General features: G+C 40.0%; 1 protein-coding gene across 18 annotated transcripts in view; it reads right to left on the reverse strand.

Annotated features, from left to right (window-relative positions):
- Positions 1–427: 427 nt before the first annotated feature.
- ctnnd2b (catenin (cadherin-associated protein), delta 2b) overlaps positions 428–15,642 on the reverse strand; it is a 140,072-nt gene continuing 124,857 nt past the window's right edge. For 10 of the 18 annotated variants that reach the window (XM_034887615.1, XM_034887608.1, XM_034887606.1 and 7 more), the window contains 8 exons: positions 11,244–11,417; positions 10,463–10,613; positions 7,757–8,012; positions 6,872–6,965; positions 6,603–6,729; positions 4,952–5,080; positions 4,275–4,351; positions 428–3,218 (listed from right to left, as the gene is read on the reverse strand). In XM_034887615.1, coding sequence (XP_034743506.1) covers positions 2,955–3,218; positions 4,275–4,351; positions 4,952–5,080; positions 6,603–6,729; positions 6,872–6,965; positions 7,757–8,012; positions 10,463–10,613; positions 11,244–11,417 — 1,272 coding nt within the window. In that variant the 3' untranslated portion in view covers positions 428–2,954. The remainder of the gene's footprint in view (positions 3,219–4,274; positions 4,352–4,951; positions 5,081–6,602; positions 6,730–6,871; positions 6,966–7,756; positions 8,013–10,462; positions 10,614–11,243; positions 11,418–15,642) is intronic. The other 8 variants (XM_034887620.1, XM_034887621.1, XM_034887619.1 and 5 more) reach the window with 3 other exon arrangements.

A 15,642-nucleotide genomic window follows, 5' to 3' on the forward strand; every position in this document is an offset into this window, starting at 1 on the left:
CTACTCCTCCTTGTTCTAACACAATTATGCCAGCAATCCAGTTTAGCTTTTCAGCCTTCAAAAGCATTTTCTGTAGGAAATGCATTTTCTAGTTGAGAATGCAGTGTTATTGTGTGGGACGTAGATTGTAGGAGACAGGGCAGCTCAAGCCAATTTGTTTGTCTTTCTTACATTTGTCCAAACAATGGTCCATCCTCAGAACATACAGCACCACACAACAATAACTGAATTTAAGCAACAATGTGTTCACTGTTGTCGTTGCTGCATATAAAGTAGGATCTCAAATTAAAAGCGTATGGAATGCTTTAGAAATAGGGTAAAATACCTACATAATACACAGTTAATGTTAAAACACAGAATACCAGCAATACTGTCCTTTAACACACTGAAAAATGGAAAGAGAACAAACAACTCCCACAATCCGATGTTCTTCGATGGTCTGTTTATATTTTTTGGAGTAGTTGCAATCTGTTTGAGGCAATAGAAAGATTCACAATTCTCTTTTTAAAACACGTTTGGTCTAGCAACAAAAAGGTTACCAACGTTATATCTCCATACAGGTCTTATAGTCAGGTTTTTCTGCCTACGGATCACAAGGACATACATAACGTTTCCAGATGCTTACTAACAAATACACTCTGTCTGTTTTTCATCCAGTTTTTGTGGGGACAGTTGTATTACTGTATAATTTTTCAAGCATCAGAAGATGACTCTAAGACTTCTAAACAGCGGTGGGTAGGGAGAACCAGGGTCTGTTGTCACATTTTACAATTTAGCCTTTCTCACTTTAAAAAAAGAAAAGAAAAACAAATCACCATTTAGTTCCAGGTTTACTGACAAAAAATACTGATGCATTCATGGGTGCAATTTTGGCTATTTAGCATAATAAGACTAATTAATTAGGGCGTTTTCATGCATAGGATTTACAAAAATCAAACTTGTGATCGTTCTCCGTTATGTGGCTGAAAATCAATACGTTGTTATCAATCCAAAGGGGAACAAACATTTTGTGCACAGTTAAAATACAGACATGTTGGAAATACTTCTCATGGGTGTAGCACCTTTTTGGACTGCTTTAGTGAAAACGTGGATCCCTGGGCCCTGGTCTACTCTACTCCACATAGCAACAACATTACTACACAAAGTCGACAATTTAGTGTGTTGATCAGAAAATAAAATGTGAACAAAATTCCTACATGTAGCTGTTTTTTTTGTTTTTTACAAGTCTTTTTCCATAATGTTGCTGCTATAAGTGACATCCACATCTGCACATAAAAAGTATATATTTATATTTATATAATATATATCCGTACTCTATTAACAGTTTTGTCTACCATGAAGTTAGAATTGCCACCCATCTCTCAGAAAAGTTTTTTTTTTTTTTACTTCAAACATTGATTATTTTACAACACAGAAATCAACTAATTTTGTACAACTTTTGAGGAGGCGTTCCTCGGCCCGGTCACAGTGCCTCCATGATTTTCTTTTTTCTCTTTTTTGTTTTCATTTTGTATTTTCTCCCCAGTCCCGGTGCAGTTAAGACAGGTTTCATCCCGGTAAAACACAGTTTAGAAAAAACAAAGCATTTACAAACTGGCATCTTTAGAACCGCAAGGATGTCCAGCTGAGAGCATCAGCTGAACTTGGACCCTTTAACACACCCCAAACCTTCCTCCGCTGAGGGGAAGTGACCCTTGTTTGGCACGGTTATGTACACAATGAGCACAGTTCACTCAAAGGAGAGACTAGTGGGAAACAAAAAAGTGAATTTGAGGTGTTAATGTGGAAAGATAGCCGCCAAAAAAACAAAGCTAGCTTAAAGAAATTGGTGTTTTGTCACAGAAAAAAAGCTGCTCAACTGTTTGAGTTGGCCATTCTGTGAAACTATCTGTAGGGCAGTTAAAGGAGCACCGTAACCACAGAATTGTCTTAACCACCCAATTCATATCCAATATGTCACAATAGCAACATGTGGACATCCTTCCGTAGCTGTGATATGAATTTTGAAAGTCTGAGTGCAGATATTGTGTGTATTTGTGAGTGTTTTTAACGGGGAATAGTTAGTGACGAAATGAGGTTGACCCAGTGACGAAAGGCCTGACATGACACAGAAAATAGTGCAATGTACAGTACACAATGCATCTTTGCAAATGTACAGTGTACATCAAATACTATACAACCAGAATTGAGAATTAAAAAAGTAGAAACACAAAAAAAAACTGTAACAAATGACAAAGTCCAGAAGCCTTCTTTGCACAGAGGAGGATGAATCACATTGAAGCCACAGAGAGAAACAAAGATTTGTGTGACATACATCCTACATGTTCCTACAGCTCTGCTTCTTGTGCTTCACATTACGGAAAGCCATGTTGCTATACCACATATGTACAGGTTTCTCCTGGGTATGTCTCACACGTTCCATTCACAATTCAAAACTTTCTATTCTCGAGTCCACTGCTTCATTTTTCTCTTTCATTGTCCTTCTTCATCTCCATATATTTCCCACTTTTTCCAACATTCCCTTCATGTTCCCTTTTATCATGCCCCTCCCTCTTACGTTCTGTATTCAGAGCCCTTCAGGTGCAGGAGGTCTTTCTGTCTGCTGAACCTTGCAGCAGTAGTTGATCCAAAACTAAACACAGAAAGAAAATGTGTCCGTTAGATTTGTTGGTGGTGTGCATGCACATGCATGGCTGCTCCTCTGTTTGCTTCTGATCCTCCTTTGTCCGCTCTCCCTCCTTCCTCAGATGTCTACGACAGGAGATTTTCTCTTCATGTCTCTTTTCCTGCACTCCATCCTCCCCTTCTGTCGTCCTGCTATCTATGATGCTACTCAGGAACTACAGAGGAGGATGGGGAGGAAAGGGAGGGAAACTGTCCTATCATCTTCTCTCTCACTCTTTAAACTACCCCCTTCCCCCATCCATCCTCTCCTCCTCCATCCTCATCTCCCATTAGACCCAGGAGTCTGGTGAGGCCGGATAGTGGCTGGTCTCATAGTTGAGCTCGCTGTAGGGCCGTGAGGCTGAGTAGAAGTCTACATAGTTGCCGGTGGACTTGAGGCCCTGCAGGTGCATGTTTAGGTCTCCCTGCGGTGGGCGCCCGGCGGCATGAACCTGGTTCTCGTAGAAAGCCTGGTCCTCGTAGTTGACACTGTCAGGCGGAGGGGGATTTTGGAAAGGAGGGTAAGGTTCTGAAGGCAGGCCTTGAGAAGAGATCTGTAAAAAGAAAAGAAAAGATAGTTTTTGAGAGAAAAGCAAGATTAGGATGGCCAGGTCCCAACAAGAGTTCTAAACTGAACGAGAGCATTTTAAAATAATGCCCACAAGAATATTAAAAATATTAATTTTTATTCTTTTTATAACCTATAAACTAATCAATATATATTGATCAGATGTGATGTTAGCTGTTTCTCTTAGTCTTCTGTGTTACAAAACTAATTATCTGAAATTTGAATATGTCAAGATGGGCTCTGGGAAATTCTGATGAACAATTTTCACTATCTGTCAATACAGGATCTAACTATTATTTATCAGCTACAATGGATAATAAAAAAGGGACTCTACACCCCAGTTGGTGAGTTGTTTCTTTGAAACATGTTACCGGAAAGTGAAATACTGTAATTAGATTCATTTTCCATCAAAACCCAGCAGTCAGTTAGGTATTGGTAAGTTAGTAGTGTAAAGTGTTTTTAGCTCAATAGTTTACAACAATTTGGTTTGCTGACCAGATAGTTTGTTAGAAAGCAACCTGGTATATACACACAAAGTGCATTAGATTATTGTGCATTACTATGAGCCAAATTGTACCTTTAGATATACAACCAACCTCAGATATTGCTTCCAAAGGGTTTGATGGGTAACATGAAAGGTTTTTACTGGCATAGCGCAGATTTGAATACCACATGATGAAAGCAATTTACTGCAGTACTCCTATAATGCATAAATGGGACTCTATAGAAGTTTATAGTGACCCTCGTAGTACTTTTATATCCCCTTTGGTGTCCCTATTAAATTCCAAGACAATAAAGGGACTAGATTTGCTGCAATATTTTGTCTCCATGAGGAAATTACTAGGGGGTTTCTGTACTGTAGCTCTGCCTCCTTAAGTTAATGTGAATCATGAAGAAGTATTTACAGGTTATTTAAATGACAGCTGGTAGTGATAAATCATCACTTAAGTACTTGTCTCAGTACAATAACAGAGTGCCTTGTGATCACATTTTAAGGGGAAAACTGTGGTCACATTTAACACGGAAAAGTGACTTGTCGTACCTGATTATACTTTAGGTCATCAGTGGGCGACACGTATGCTCCTCTGTGCAGCGTGGAAGACCCGCTGGAGAGCTGACCTGCAGAGACAGAGAGGATGTGGACTTCTGATGAATAATTGTGTGAAGCTTTTATTCAGGTAGTACTGTGAAGGCAGAGGCGTGTGTGTAGGCTGTCAGTGTTATGAATGATGATGATGATTAAGGATGGCTTGGAACTCTAATGTTTCCCACATAAACATTAAAGCATTGCACTGAGTATCACATTAAACTAACAATTGGTCCCTAAAGTCCCCTTATTTGTGAGGGACTCAATTACTATTTAGTGGATGTTTTGGATGAATCTCGTAGTGAAAACTGACCAACAGCATGACTACGTGATATCAGATTTCTATTTTGTTCACTTTGTTGTCTGATTTTAAGTCTTAAGAATCATAACTATGTCAAGAACTTAAACTAACCATTTCCTGGCTCCGGCTTCATGTTTTCTGTACCAATACTGTATGAGAGTGGTATAGATTTTCTATTTACCAAAATGTTTAACTATTCCTTTAATATTGTAAAATTAACACTTAGTTAAGTGATTTTGTATTTATTCCGACAATATACAATAAGCTGACATGAAAAAAGCTTTATAGGAGAATGTGTTTTTGTGACAGACATGCAGTGTGGAATTCCTACCCATCATGGCGTCCTTTCGGGATGTGTGTTCGCCCTTGTTGCCATGGTAACTGGCATTGCCAGTCGACTCGTAGTCTGCCTTCCTCTCCTTCAATGCCATCATCTCCCTCGGGGAAGTAGGGGCGCTCGCTACACACACACACACACACACACACACACACACACACACACACACACACACACACACACAAGGGGAATATCTTAGACCTTCGATCTATCATGAACACATTACAACAGGAAAGACAGCTACACTGGAGTCCCTTCACGGCAGAAAGGCCAGATTGATTTCTACTTTTCAAAGAATGTCAGGTTTTGTATTGAACTAACAAAGGCATAGCACTCTGAGACATCACTGTGTGTATCATTTCCTCTAAGCATCACAGTAAAATAAGTCGAAAAACAGGGTCAGTAGGTGCTCTTTGTATTGCAACTCTGTGGGTAATGTGCCATTCTTCACAAATGTGGCTTTTTGACCAGGGTGTGACTTCAAAGAGGTAAATATTGAGTCATCTCTGCTTTCTGCATCTGCTTTACTCTTGCCTCTGTCTTTTTATTCTTTATGTCTGGCTCTCTCCTTTTGTATTTACTACATGTACACATTTAAGCTTAAACTCCCACTGGCCTATTAATCTCTGCCTGTCTTGGCATTATTCACCCAAAAAAGTACCATATAAAGATACATACCTACAGTTGGGTGAATATACAAAGTGCATGGACCTGGGGTGTTGTGTTGTGTTGTAGTGGCAAACAGTAATGAGTTATATCTAGTTAGCAGTGTTAGAAGAAACCTGGCCATTTATTCAGTGCCATATGGTTCAGTATTGTTTCCTCTAATATTCAAAATCATTATCAACAACCTTTTACATAGAAGTTGCTGACTATGATGAAGCCCGCCAGCCTGTTTGTGTGGCTGCATCTGTTGCCTTGTCTCTCTTTTGTGTAACACATTTAGCATTGATTCCTACACACATTAATGCTCTGCTAGTATCTCCAGTCTACTGTAATATCGGCACCTACACGGCCAATTATCCTGCTGCTCCGGTAAACACCTGTTGTAGGAATGTACACATTCACGAGGTTTCTTTTGTTAAAGACAAGTTCTATCATGACAAGTTAAACGCAAGTTGTGTATGCCTTTTTAAGAGGAATCTTATAAAGGGATCACTTCATTATCATCACTTGCACACCGGAAAAAGTCAGTCTGATTAATCACGAAAAAGAAAGAGTCAGTGTTAAGGCGCTGACAGATCAACCCGATTATTGGCCGTCGGACAGTCAGGCGAGGTCAGTGACTCGAGTCTGTTTGGTGTGTTCCCTGACGGCGTCAGTCGGAGGAGCTGTCGGCCTTCATTTGGGCAGATTTGACATGTTGAATCGGAAGGCGGGCAGTTGGACTCAATGACCAATCTGATTGGTGGAGTGTTAAACCGGAAATGGCGAGCAGGATGAGCGTGACGCCTCTCAAAATCGGACAAAAATCTTTTAAACTGACCTTTGACGATGTGAAATGAAGACAGATTCAGCAACAGCATGGCCTATTTCTCGCTTTAAATGTTTTCAGACACACGTTTTGGTGAACTATTTTTGTAAATAATGTACTACTGTACTAATGGGAAGACTGATAGAGGACAAAAGAGAACAGGAGATTCACCTGATCGATGGTTGGGTGAGGTCCGTACGGGAGAGATGGACGGAGTACGAGAAGAAGAATAAGGTCGCTGTCTGTCTCTCTCTATTGTGGAGGAAGAGCCGACAAAATGGTACTGGGAATAGCCGTCCTGAAGAAGAGAAGAAAGGAAATGGAAAGGATGAGAAGAGGAGAGGAAGAGAGACAAGACTGTGCAGGAAATATTGCATTTAGATGTATCATCATTACTCAGCTTTCAGTGTGAACACAGCCAGAGTACATTCAGACATTACCTTTTTGTAGAGGCTGCGGAGGTCTCTGTATTGCCACATACTGTTCAGGACTTGAGATGCTGCTTTCACCACTTTAGGACTATGTCTGGGAATTCAGCAGAGAGGAAAAAAAACATACAGTATAAAGCTTGACTGTCTTTTGTTTTTGTTTTGTGCTGGTGGGAGCTATTAAAACATCAAAATGCAGCAGGATGAAGAACCAAACACAAAGCAGAGACATTCAACTAGTATCTAAAGCCTTGGCTGACTGTGGTCTCCAAAGAAGAAAGAAAGTGAAAATGCCTTGTTTATCTCCTCAGATATGGTACTTTAAATTGTACTGAGCCAAAATTGCATAATGGCTTGCTTGATTGATTGATTGGCCAATATTTCATTCTGTATCCTCCAGGGTTTGACACAGCTGACTAATGGCTGTGGGTATAATTGGCTCATGTGGCCTTATCTTTGCCTAGCAAATGAAACTTTATTTCATACATTTTCATTTTGGTAAATGTTATTTCTGTTTTCTCCATGTGCTTTCTGTAATGCATGTCATGCCCTTGCAATGATGCAAAGTAGGGACATTAAAAACCAGACTGAAAGACAAACAACATGTTTGTCTGAAGGTATAAACCATGGTATAAACCATGGGTTTATACCTTCAGTATCTCAAAAACAACTCCGAATTACTTATACTTTGAATAACACAAATTAGTTTAAGCCTATGTTCATTTGCTGTCGCATTTGCCATACTGATTGTTGAAACATTTCTTTCTTATATCAACTTGAAAGCTGTTGTAGCTTTTGTCAAACTGTAAGAACACTGCCCCATGATGGGCCTTCTGTACTCCCGTCTTCTTTCTTTGCACCCCCTTCCACCTGACATTATCTTTCCATTCGGCTTACTTGTCTCCTTTGCTGCGGGCGACGCCGATGAGCTTCTCGATGCCGCCGGCGTCCCTCAGGGCCTTGGTGTTCTCCATGTTCTTGGTGATGACTTCGTGCAGTGCGCAGCAGATAGCCGTAATGGTGTCGTCCGACATGGTCTTTCCCGCCAGGGTGCTGCTGTTGGTGCTTCCTCCGCCTCCTCCCCCGCCGCTACTGTTGTTGTTATTGCTGCCTCCGGGCAAACGGTGCACCAGGTCCCTCATGGCATATTTACCTGTGGCCAAGAGTGACAGGGTGGGTGGTGGTGAGGTGGGATAACATTGTTTAAAGGGTTTGGAGGTGGAAAGGAGGAGACAAGGTGGCAATGGGAATGAAGATAAGGCAATTTAAACTTTTTTTATGCTTTTTTTAAAAATATATATAAGATAATTTCTTTTTGCATTTCCGCCTTTGATGCCCTGGACAGCAGAGATATGAAAGGGGAGAAAGAGATGGAAGACATTCATCCACGGGTAGGATTCAAGCCCTGGACCACTGTATGGAAGATTAAGTTAATTAGTTGATTTTATCTTTAAAATAGTACGGAGATGCGAATGACGGACGGCGAGCTTGACCGCAGACTATTTCTGTGATAGAAACACTGCAAGCTGCTACAGTTTGTTGCTCTGCTGCATCGCAGACTGCTGAACACACCTGACTACAGGAGACATTAGCTCAGACTGGCGGAGTTTGTTTAGTGCGGTTCGAGTACGGATCATGTTCTCACCACAAATGAACCGCTCCAGAGTTCTATTGACAGCGTACCGAGACCACTTCTTCAAGCAGGTCTTGGTACCCTTGTTTAGCCTGCTTTTGGTGCGCACCAGAGTTCATTCCCACGTTCTCACCTGCCCAAACAAACCGCACCAGCGGGGCAAACAAGCTCTAGTTCAATTCAACCTAACTAAAGGCTGTAGGTGTGAACACAAACTAATACCGAATATATTATTGATGTACAGTGCGTATCCTGGCAACTAGGTACTTTTTTAAATGTTGCACATGAACCCTGCTGAGAAGAAATACAGTATGGGCTGCATCCAAAATTCCATACTAACATAGTAGGCTAAAACAAAATTTAAAACATAACTTTTTTATCCAACTGTTCATAACAGACAATTACAGACAGCATTACAGACAGCAACAAAGGCAGCTGTAAAACATAAATAACGCTTTAAGTGCAAGTGTAACATTTCACTTTGTGTAATATATTCCTTAAAATAGTTTAGATGAGTTTGCCGTTGCCTAGCATTTTGAAACAGCTGATGTACTCCTACAGATTTCAAGAAAACCCAAATAATCACAGCTCAGTGCCTCTGAAAAAGATACATACTAACATTATTTCACACAAAAGTTTGTTGAACAAAATCATACATATTGGGTATGTAGTGCATAGCAGGTGATTTGGACGCTTTACAGATTCCACAACTACGATACTCAGCAGCAACTTATGCTACACTAGTTTCAAGTAAAGGCTATATTATATTATATATTGTGAGCAATTAGTGAGTATTAGTTACATTTACGGACCAAAGTTAGGAACAATGAGTGTCTGGGCTGAAAAACACTGAACACAGTACACTACCAAGCTGAAACTAGACCAGTTGCTTCAAGTCATACATAAACACAAATCACTTCAACTTTCATAATGACTTTTTCAGTTTTAACGATAACTCTCTTCAAATAAAAAGTCACTCACACATTTAAACTGGGTTATTACAGTATGTTATCAAACATGATTGAACCATGTAAACAGCTTAATTCATCTATTTTCAAAAACTTGCAGTATGGTCAATATTCACGTCATTACAAACTCACAAACACTGAAAGCAATCCAATTTGTAACATTACAGCAATAAAACCCAGTTGGCTCACAGCGGTCCTGTCTGTGCAGACTGTATTGATATCTCATAATGAAAGCTACACAAGAAACCCAATATGTCTCTAATCCAATTTTATCATGTCAACACAACACACATGGGGGCAGGATAATACTGTCTGTCCGATCAAAATACACATGCATGCCCCTGATATAGGATTGTCATTACAACCTACACTATCCACATCACTGGTTGCATTCACATCTGAGAGCACACGCAGCCAGCTAAGCTCAGAGCCTGAAGCATCAGACAGAGCAAGAGGAAGGAGGCATGTGGTTGTTGCTAGGGGGGATCAGCAGAAAAGCAATTTATTACAGTTATCGCTCTCCAAAGGAAAATCAAGCTTCATATGAGCAGAGCAACACTATTATCTGTTTAAACAAAACTATCTTTATATCTACATAAATACAGAAAAATACAACAATGACAAGCATCTCTTTTTTTTATTAAAGACAATTCCACAAGCCAACTACCAGTCTGCCATTACTAACAGCAATAACCTTCTACACAAGAGACATTTTAACAACTGCTTTAAAAAAATTACCTCTAAACATGTCTACTTAAACAAGTATCATATTCATTATTAAAGCAAGTGAGTAATTCTGCAAATGGGTCAAGATAACAGCTGTTTTCAGTTTCAATAAAGCACATTACTCCCCTAGTATAAACATAAAATTAAACTCAAGTAAAACTCTTAAAAACGTTTTGTTTTCTTTGGAAATCCTGCATTATTTCATTTGCCAATTGGCAATTTGGTCCTTTGTGGAACTTCACACTCTTTGCTTTGTTGTCTTTGAATTTAACTCACCAATGAGCTCCTTGTTTCTAATGTCCAGAGCCATGTTTCTCAGCGCGGTGGCCACGGCACAAACCACCCGGTCGTTGTCTATCCTCAGCAATTCCACCAGGATAGGAAGGCCCTTCTCCTTCCGCACTGCAGCCCGGATATACACCGACCACTGGGCAGGACAAATGGGGGGGACAGAGAGAGCATCACAGAATTGATTTTATGCGCTGTTGTTCATGCACTTTCCTTTACTTTTTAGCCTTTTTGCTTATTTCTGGTGTATTGTAATTGATTCTCTTCACTTATGTATTACATAAAAATCAAGGCGTCCTTGAGTGCCAAGAAAGGCGTCTTTAAATAAAATGTATTATTATTATTATTACATTATGGTTGGCTGAAAAAATATTTTACAACTTTGGGGGTGCTAGTCGGTCAGTCCGTAGGGTGTTGGGTCAGAAGGGGAGGGTCCGGACTGGTAGCTGGACTGCACTGCCAATATATATATATATACTGTATATGTATGTATATATATATATATATATATATATATATATATATATATATATATATATATATATATATATATATATATATATATATATATATATATATATATATATATATATATATATATATATATATATATATATATATATATATCATATCATATCATACAATGAGCAAAATTTTTCCGTGTTTTTTGAGAATTCTAACTTTTAGAACACTTTGGCACCTACTGTAATTTTCAATACACTTTGCCAGCTGTCCTTCAGTCTCACAGTGCTATAGGCACAGTCCTTACCTTCCAGCTGCCAGCAGCTAGGTTCTGCAGGGCCCCAGCTGCTCCCTCCAGGGTGTCTGGGTTGGAGCACTCAGACAGCAGTGTGAGGTAGGGCTTGACGATGGTAGGGTGCCATAACATCTGGATGCCTTTCGGGGGCTCCGCCAAGTCTGGAAATGGGCCGACGCCGTCCCACTGCAGACAATACGACATAATTCAGAATAGAAAAGCATTTTTAATTCTATGTGAGGCGGCACTGACAGTGGTAGAGTGCCAGCATGGTCCCCCTCAGGCACAACAAGAACAAGAACAGGGTAAGGAGAGAGAGGGAGAAGATTTACTATTCATCAGCAGTGTATAAATAGGGTGGCACATTATCTATTTGTGCATTTTGTTTTTCTATCTCCTCTGTAATTCCAATCTGACATTTTAGGGATCTAGATTTGATTCTTTATTACCTGCTAGAAAATAAATGATCTGAGAGAAGAAGAAAAGATTGAGAGAAAAAGTTATCACAGTGATAGCAACAAAGACTTTTATGAGATAATTTGTTTTTGAGAGAAACGGTTTTCATATAAATAGCAAAAGAAATCTCTCAAAATACTTTTTTTAACTCTCAAATATATATATTTTTGCTGTCAGTATGAAAAAAATTACCTAAAAAAAAAGTGGTTCTCTCAAAACTTTTTTCTTCTTGCTTTCAACACCCAAGTCTTTGCTCTCGATTAAATTTTTTGGTCTCGTCTCAGGATCTCTCTCTCGATGTGAACATATTGTCATGGGCGGGGCCACGTTCCTACTGGCCGGTCGGATGCTCACCATCTTGTCTTGGGTGTCCATCTGAATCATTACCCCATTGTCACCGCCATAGACAGATAACTAGCAGCCAGCCCACTTCTAAATAAATAACTTTTAATTATCTAAACACTTTTTAACAGACAAATTGAAACACTGGTGGTGAGCTACAGGTCCTGCAGCCGCAGACCGACCTCCATCAGTGGGGCTCCGCCGGAGTGGAAACATTGCTAGAAAGCTTCGCTGACGACCTCAACCTGATCGGATTGGAGCTCCAGCGGGACACCGGGTGTGCGGGCTGGTTGGTTGGTTTGCTAACTTGCTATTCCATCAACACTGGCGGTGTAAAAATATATATTTGTGAGTTTAAAAAATTATTTTGAGAGAGATTTTTTTTGCTATTGGTTTGAAAACCTTTTCCCCCAAATATTTAATTTCCCTCATAAAATTATTTTTGTGCTATCGGTGTGATAACTTTTTTCTCTCTCAGATCATTTATTTTCTCGCATGTAATAACAAAACAAATCTAGCTCCAGAACATTTCCTCCTGCATTGATGATGCATTTTGAAAAAATACTCACATACTGTATATCAATGATAACGGTGAAAGCTTTGGCTGTTCAATACAGGAGGTTTTTCTGTGACACTGTACTACAATTTAAACAGATTCATGGTACTGACATTTGACTGACGTGTGTTGATGAGTAGGTGCACATTTTGGACTTGTTGTTATATGCATCCCCCTTATCTTAAAAAATACAGAGAGCAATGCTTAGCTAGCTAGCTATAACTGTTAAAATCAACTAGCAACAGTCATTACTGTTAGACATTTTTACAGGAGCTGGCAAGAAAAGAGAAGCGTGCTTTTGTCGACCACTGCCTTAAACCAAGGACGCATTTTTTGAGCAGTTATAAGTGGTAAATCTCCCAGTGGCAAGATTGTCTGGACACCAGATAGCTGTATTGTTCAGAGTACACAATAAACCTGTTTGAATCATGACTCACTCAGATCTGTCACTCCACTCTTTAAATTACCTCATGAGTCTTTAGTATGATTAACTCGGTTCAGTTGAGTCATCCTACAATTTATTCTAAAATGATAGTGGATCTGTAGCAGACCAGCGAGTAAAGTACCTCCTTGAGTCAGGTTAAAGCGAATCCACAACAAAATCAACTTTGCTACTACACAACTTGCTGTCTTGTTATTGGGAGTCTTGAAGTCATTGCTGTTTTCACAATATAGGACTGACACGCGACAGGGGATCACACACTACATGACATTTCACGAAAAGGATTACCCAAGGAGTATTGGGGCATTCCAGTTGAACTGGAAAGTTGTAACTTTGGAGTTCCCTGTCATAAATTTCAACTGGAATGCCCCCCTGAAGTTCGATTTCTGACTCGAAATGTCGAGATGTATGGTGCGACAGGTATGGTTGCCGATGAAAAGGATCCAGTGAGTCCCGTTGAAGATGATCTAATGGCAATTTCACACGATGTTGCTTCACCGACATCACAATCTAGCACGGCTACTCTGGGCATTAACAGAAGTGAAATCTGTATTAATATATTTTTGTATTATTAGTGTCTCATTTAATCAGTTGTACACACAGAGTCCATCCATTTTCTATTTGTGGACATGTTGCTACGGTGTTTCTACACACAAAACTGCACTGGAAACGCTAACAAGATATTTAGCATGATTACATATCTGGAATGCATCTGCAAGGTACCAGCAAGCCTCCAAGCTCGAGGGCTGATTTGCGAGTGCCGAGCCAATGCTTCTTTGCGCCTATCTGGGGCTTCTGTTGGGGAGCTCCAAAAAACTTCTGATGAATGTAACATCAAGGCTTGTAGTGTGAACTAACTACATTAGGGATGGGGCAGGGCTTAGCAAACAGTCAATAGACACACATTAGCCACCTGCTATGTGTTTACAAATTCAGCTCATAATAGCTGTGTTTATGGTTTTCTTTGTTCAGGCATCGTTGTCACTTTAGGGTTGTGATGGCGCAGTGGCCATAACACATGCCTGTGGTGTGGGAGATCTGCGTTCAATTCCCACTGTTATACAACCAATGTGTGCCTGAGCAAGACACTTAATCTCTAACAGAGGCATACAACCTCTGATATATAGCAATTTGAAGTTGCTTTGGATAAAAAGCGTCAGCTAAATGTAATGTCTCTGTTAAGCAACATATCATTGTACGTTTTAACATAAAGTGGATTCTTTTTTGGAATCGGATATGTAGGTGTGCTGTATATATTAAAGGTACTGGGATGCCCTGTGTGTGTCCTACTTGCTGTCATTATATAATATCAGTCCACATGTTTTGTTTAAAGAAATGATATCATGTTTCCATCTGCAATGATGTAATCTCACATGACATCTGATAAGGCTCCGTAACACTGCCAACAAACTGTTGCAGTGTGGTCTTCCTCTGGTTCTGTTCCGTCTTTGAATTTATTATTACACTACTTCCTCTTTTCCCACTCTCCTCTCTTATCCTTTTGCATTTTCTAGCCCCACCCTCAACTCCAACTTCCTTGACTCTCCCTTTATATCTCCTCTCTGCCGACATATCCTTTCCTCCTCTCGTCTCCTCTCCTCTTCACTCCCCTCCTTATTCTCTGCTCTAATTACCCCACAGTTGATAGAGTTTTGCCCTCTCCAACAAGCTCCCCAATCACTACTTCATGGTAATCACCCACAGCTGCACTGGAGTGGAGACAGACAGACAGGGAAAAGAGGGGGGAGTTATTATCATTATGGAGAGGTTATGATTTCTCCCTTTACAATCTGATCCCAGGGTTAGTTTTAAGATCCCGCATCGCTCTAGTTCTGCCTGGATACACAATTTTTCTTTTAATCTCCCCTTTTCTGTCTTTTCTAGAAATTAAAGGGGGAGAGCATGCAGGGCTAATGAGCAATTCACCCACCCTAATCCACCGGAAGTGTTGGGTTTTCAATCCACAAATCTTCACTAGAAGTTGTAAAAGACGTCTTCACTCAACCAGAATGTGATGCTGATTGCTTATTAGCATGACAAGAGGTTAGATCCTCTCCAAGGCAACCGTTTGGTTTCTGCCAATTCTACAACTAGAAGAGCACAATTTTTTTTAACTAACCGGAGGATGAAATGCTTCCTGCTGGCAGCTGATGGACAGACCCAGGAAACCCAGAACTGAAATACTAAATCATATTGGTATTTTTGATTCTGAGCATAGGTAGTCAGTGTATTGAAAGTCAATCTGTAGATAAAGGTATAATCTCCAGAATCCGCTGTGTGAAAACCTTGTAGCATGTGTCTGTATTATTGCATTAAAACAAGTATTTAAAGAATCGCATTGTCATGCTCTTCTACATTTAGCTGTGAATCACCTTACTCTGGGGATTTGACCCTAAATAATCCAGGTGGTAGGTGAAGATTAGTTGTTTATGACGTAAGAAAAAAACTCTGGCTCAAACATTATCAACATCAAAGAAAACTGTGGTGCATTCATTAATATTCATTTGAGGCTAGAGGATGAACTGAGCAAATGTTCCCAAACTAGGAACAGCATGGGGCTGCAATATAAAATAAGACACTGTATCCTCTAGTTGAAAAAAAAAAGGGGGGGGGTA

This window comes from Etheostoma cragini, chromosome 12 (genome assembly GCF_013103735.1).
Source record: "Etheostoma cragini isolate CJK2018 chromosome 12, CSU_Ecrag_1.0, whole genome shotgun sequence".
NCBI classification, from domain to species: domain Eukaryota; kingdom Metazoa; phylum Chordata; class Actinopteri; order Perciformes; family Percidae; genus Etheostoma; species Etheostoma cragini.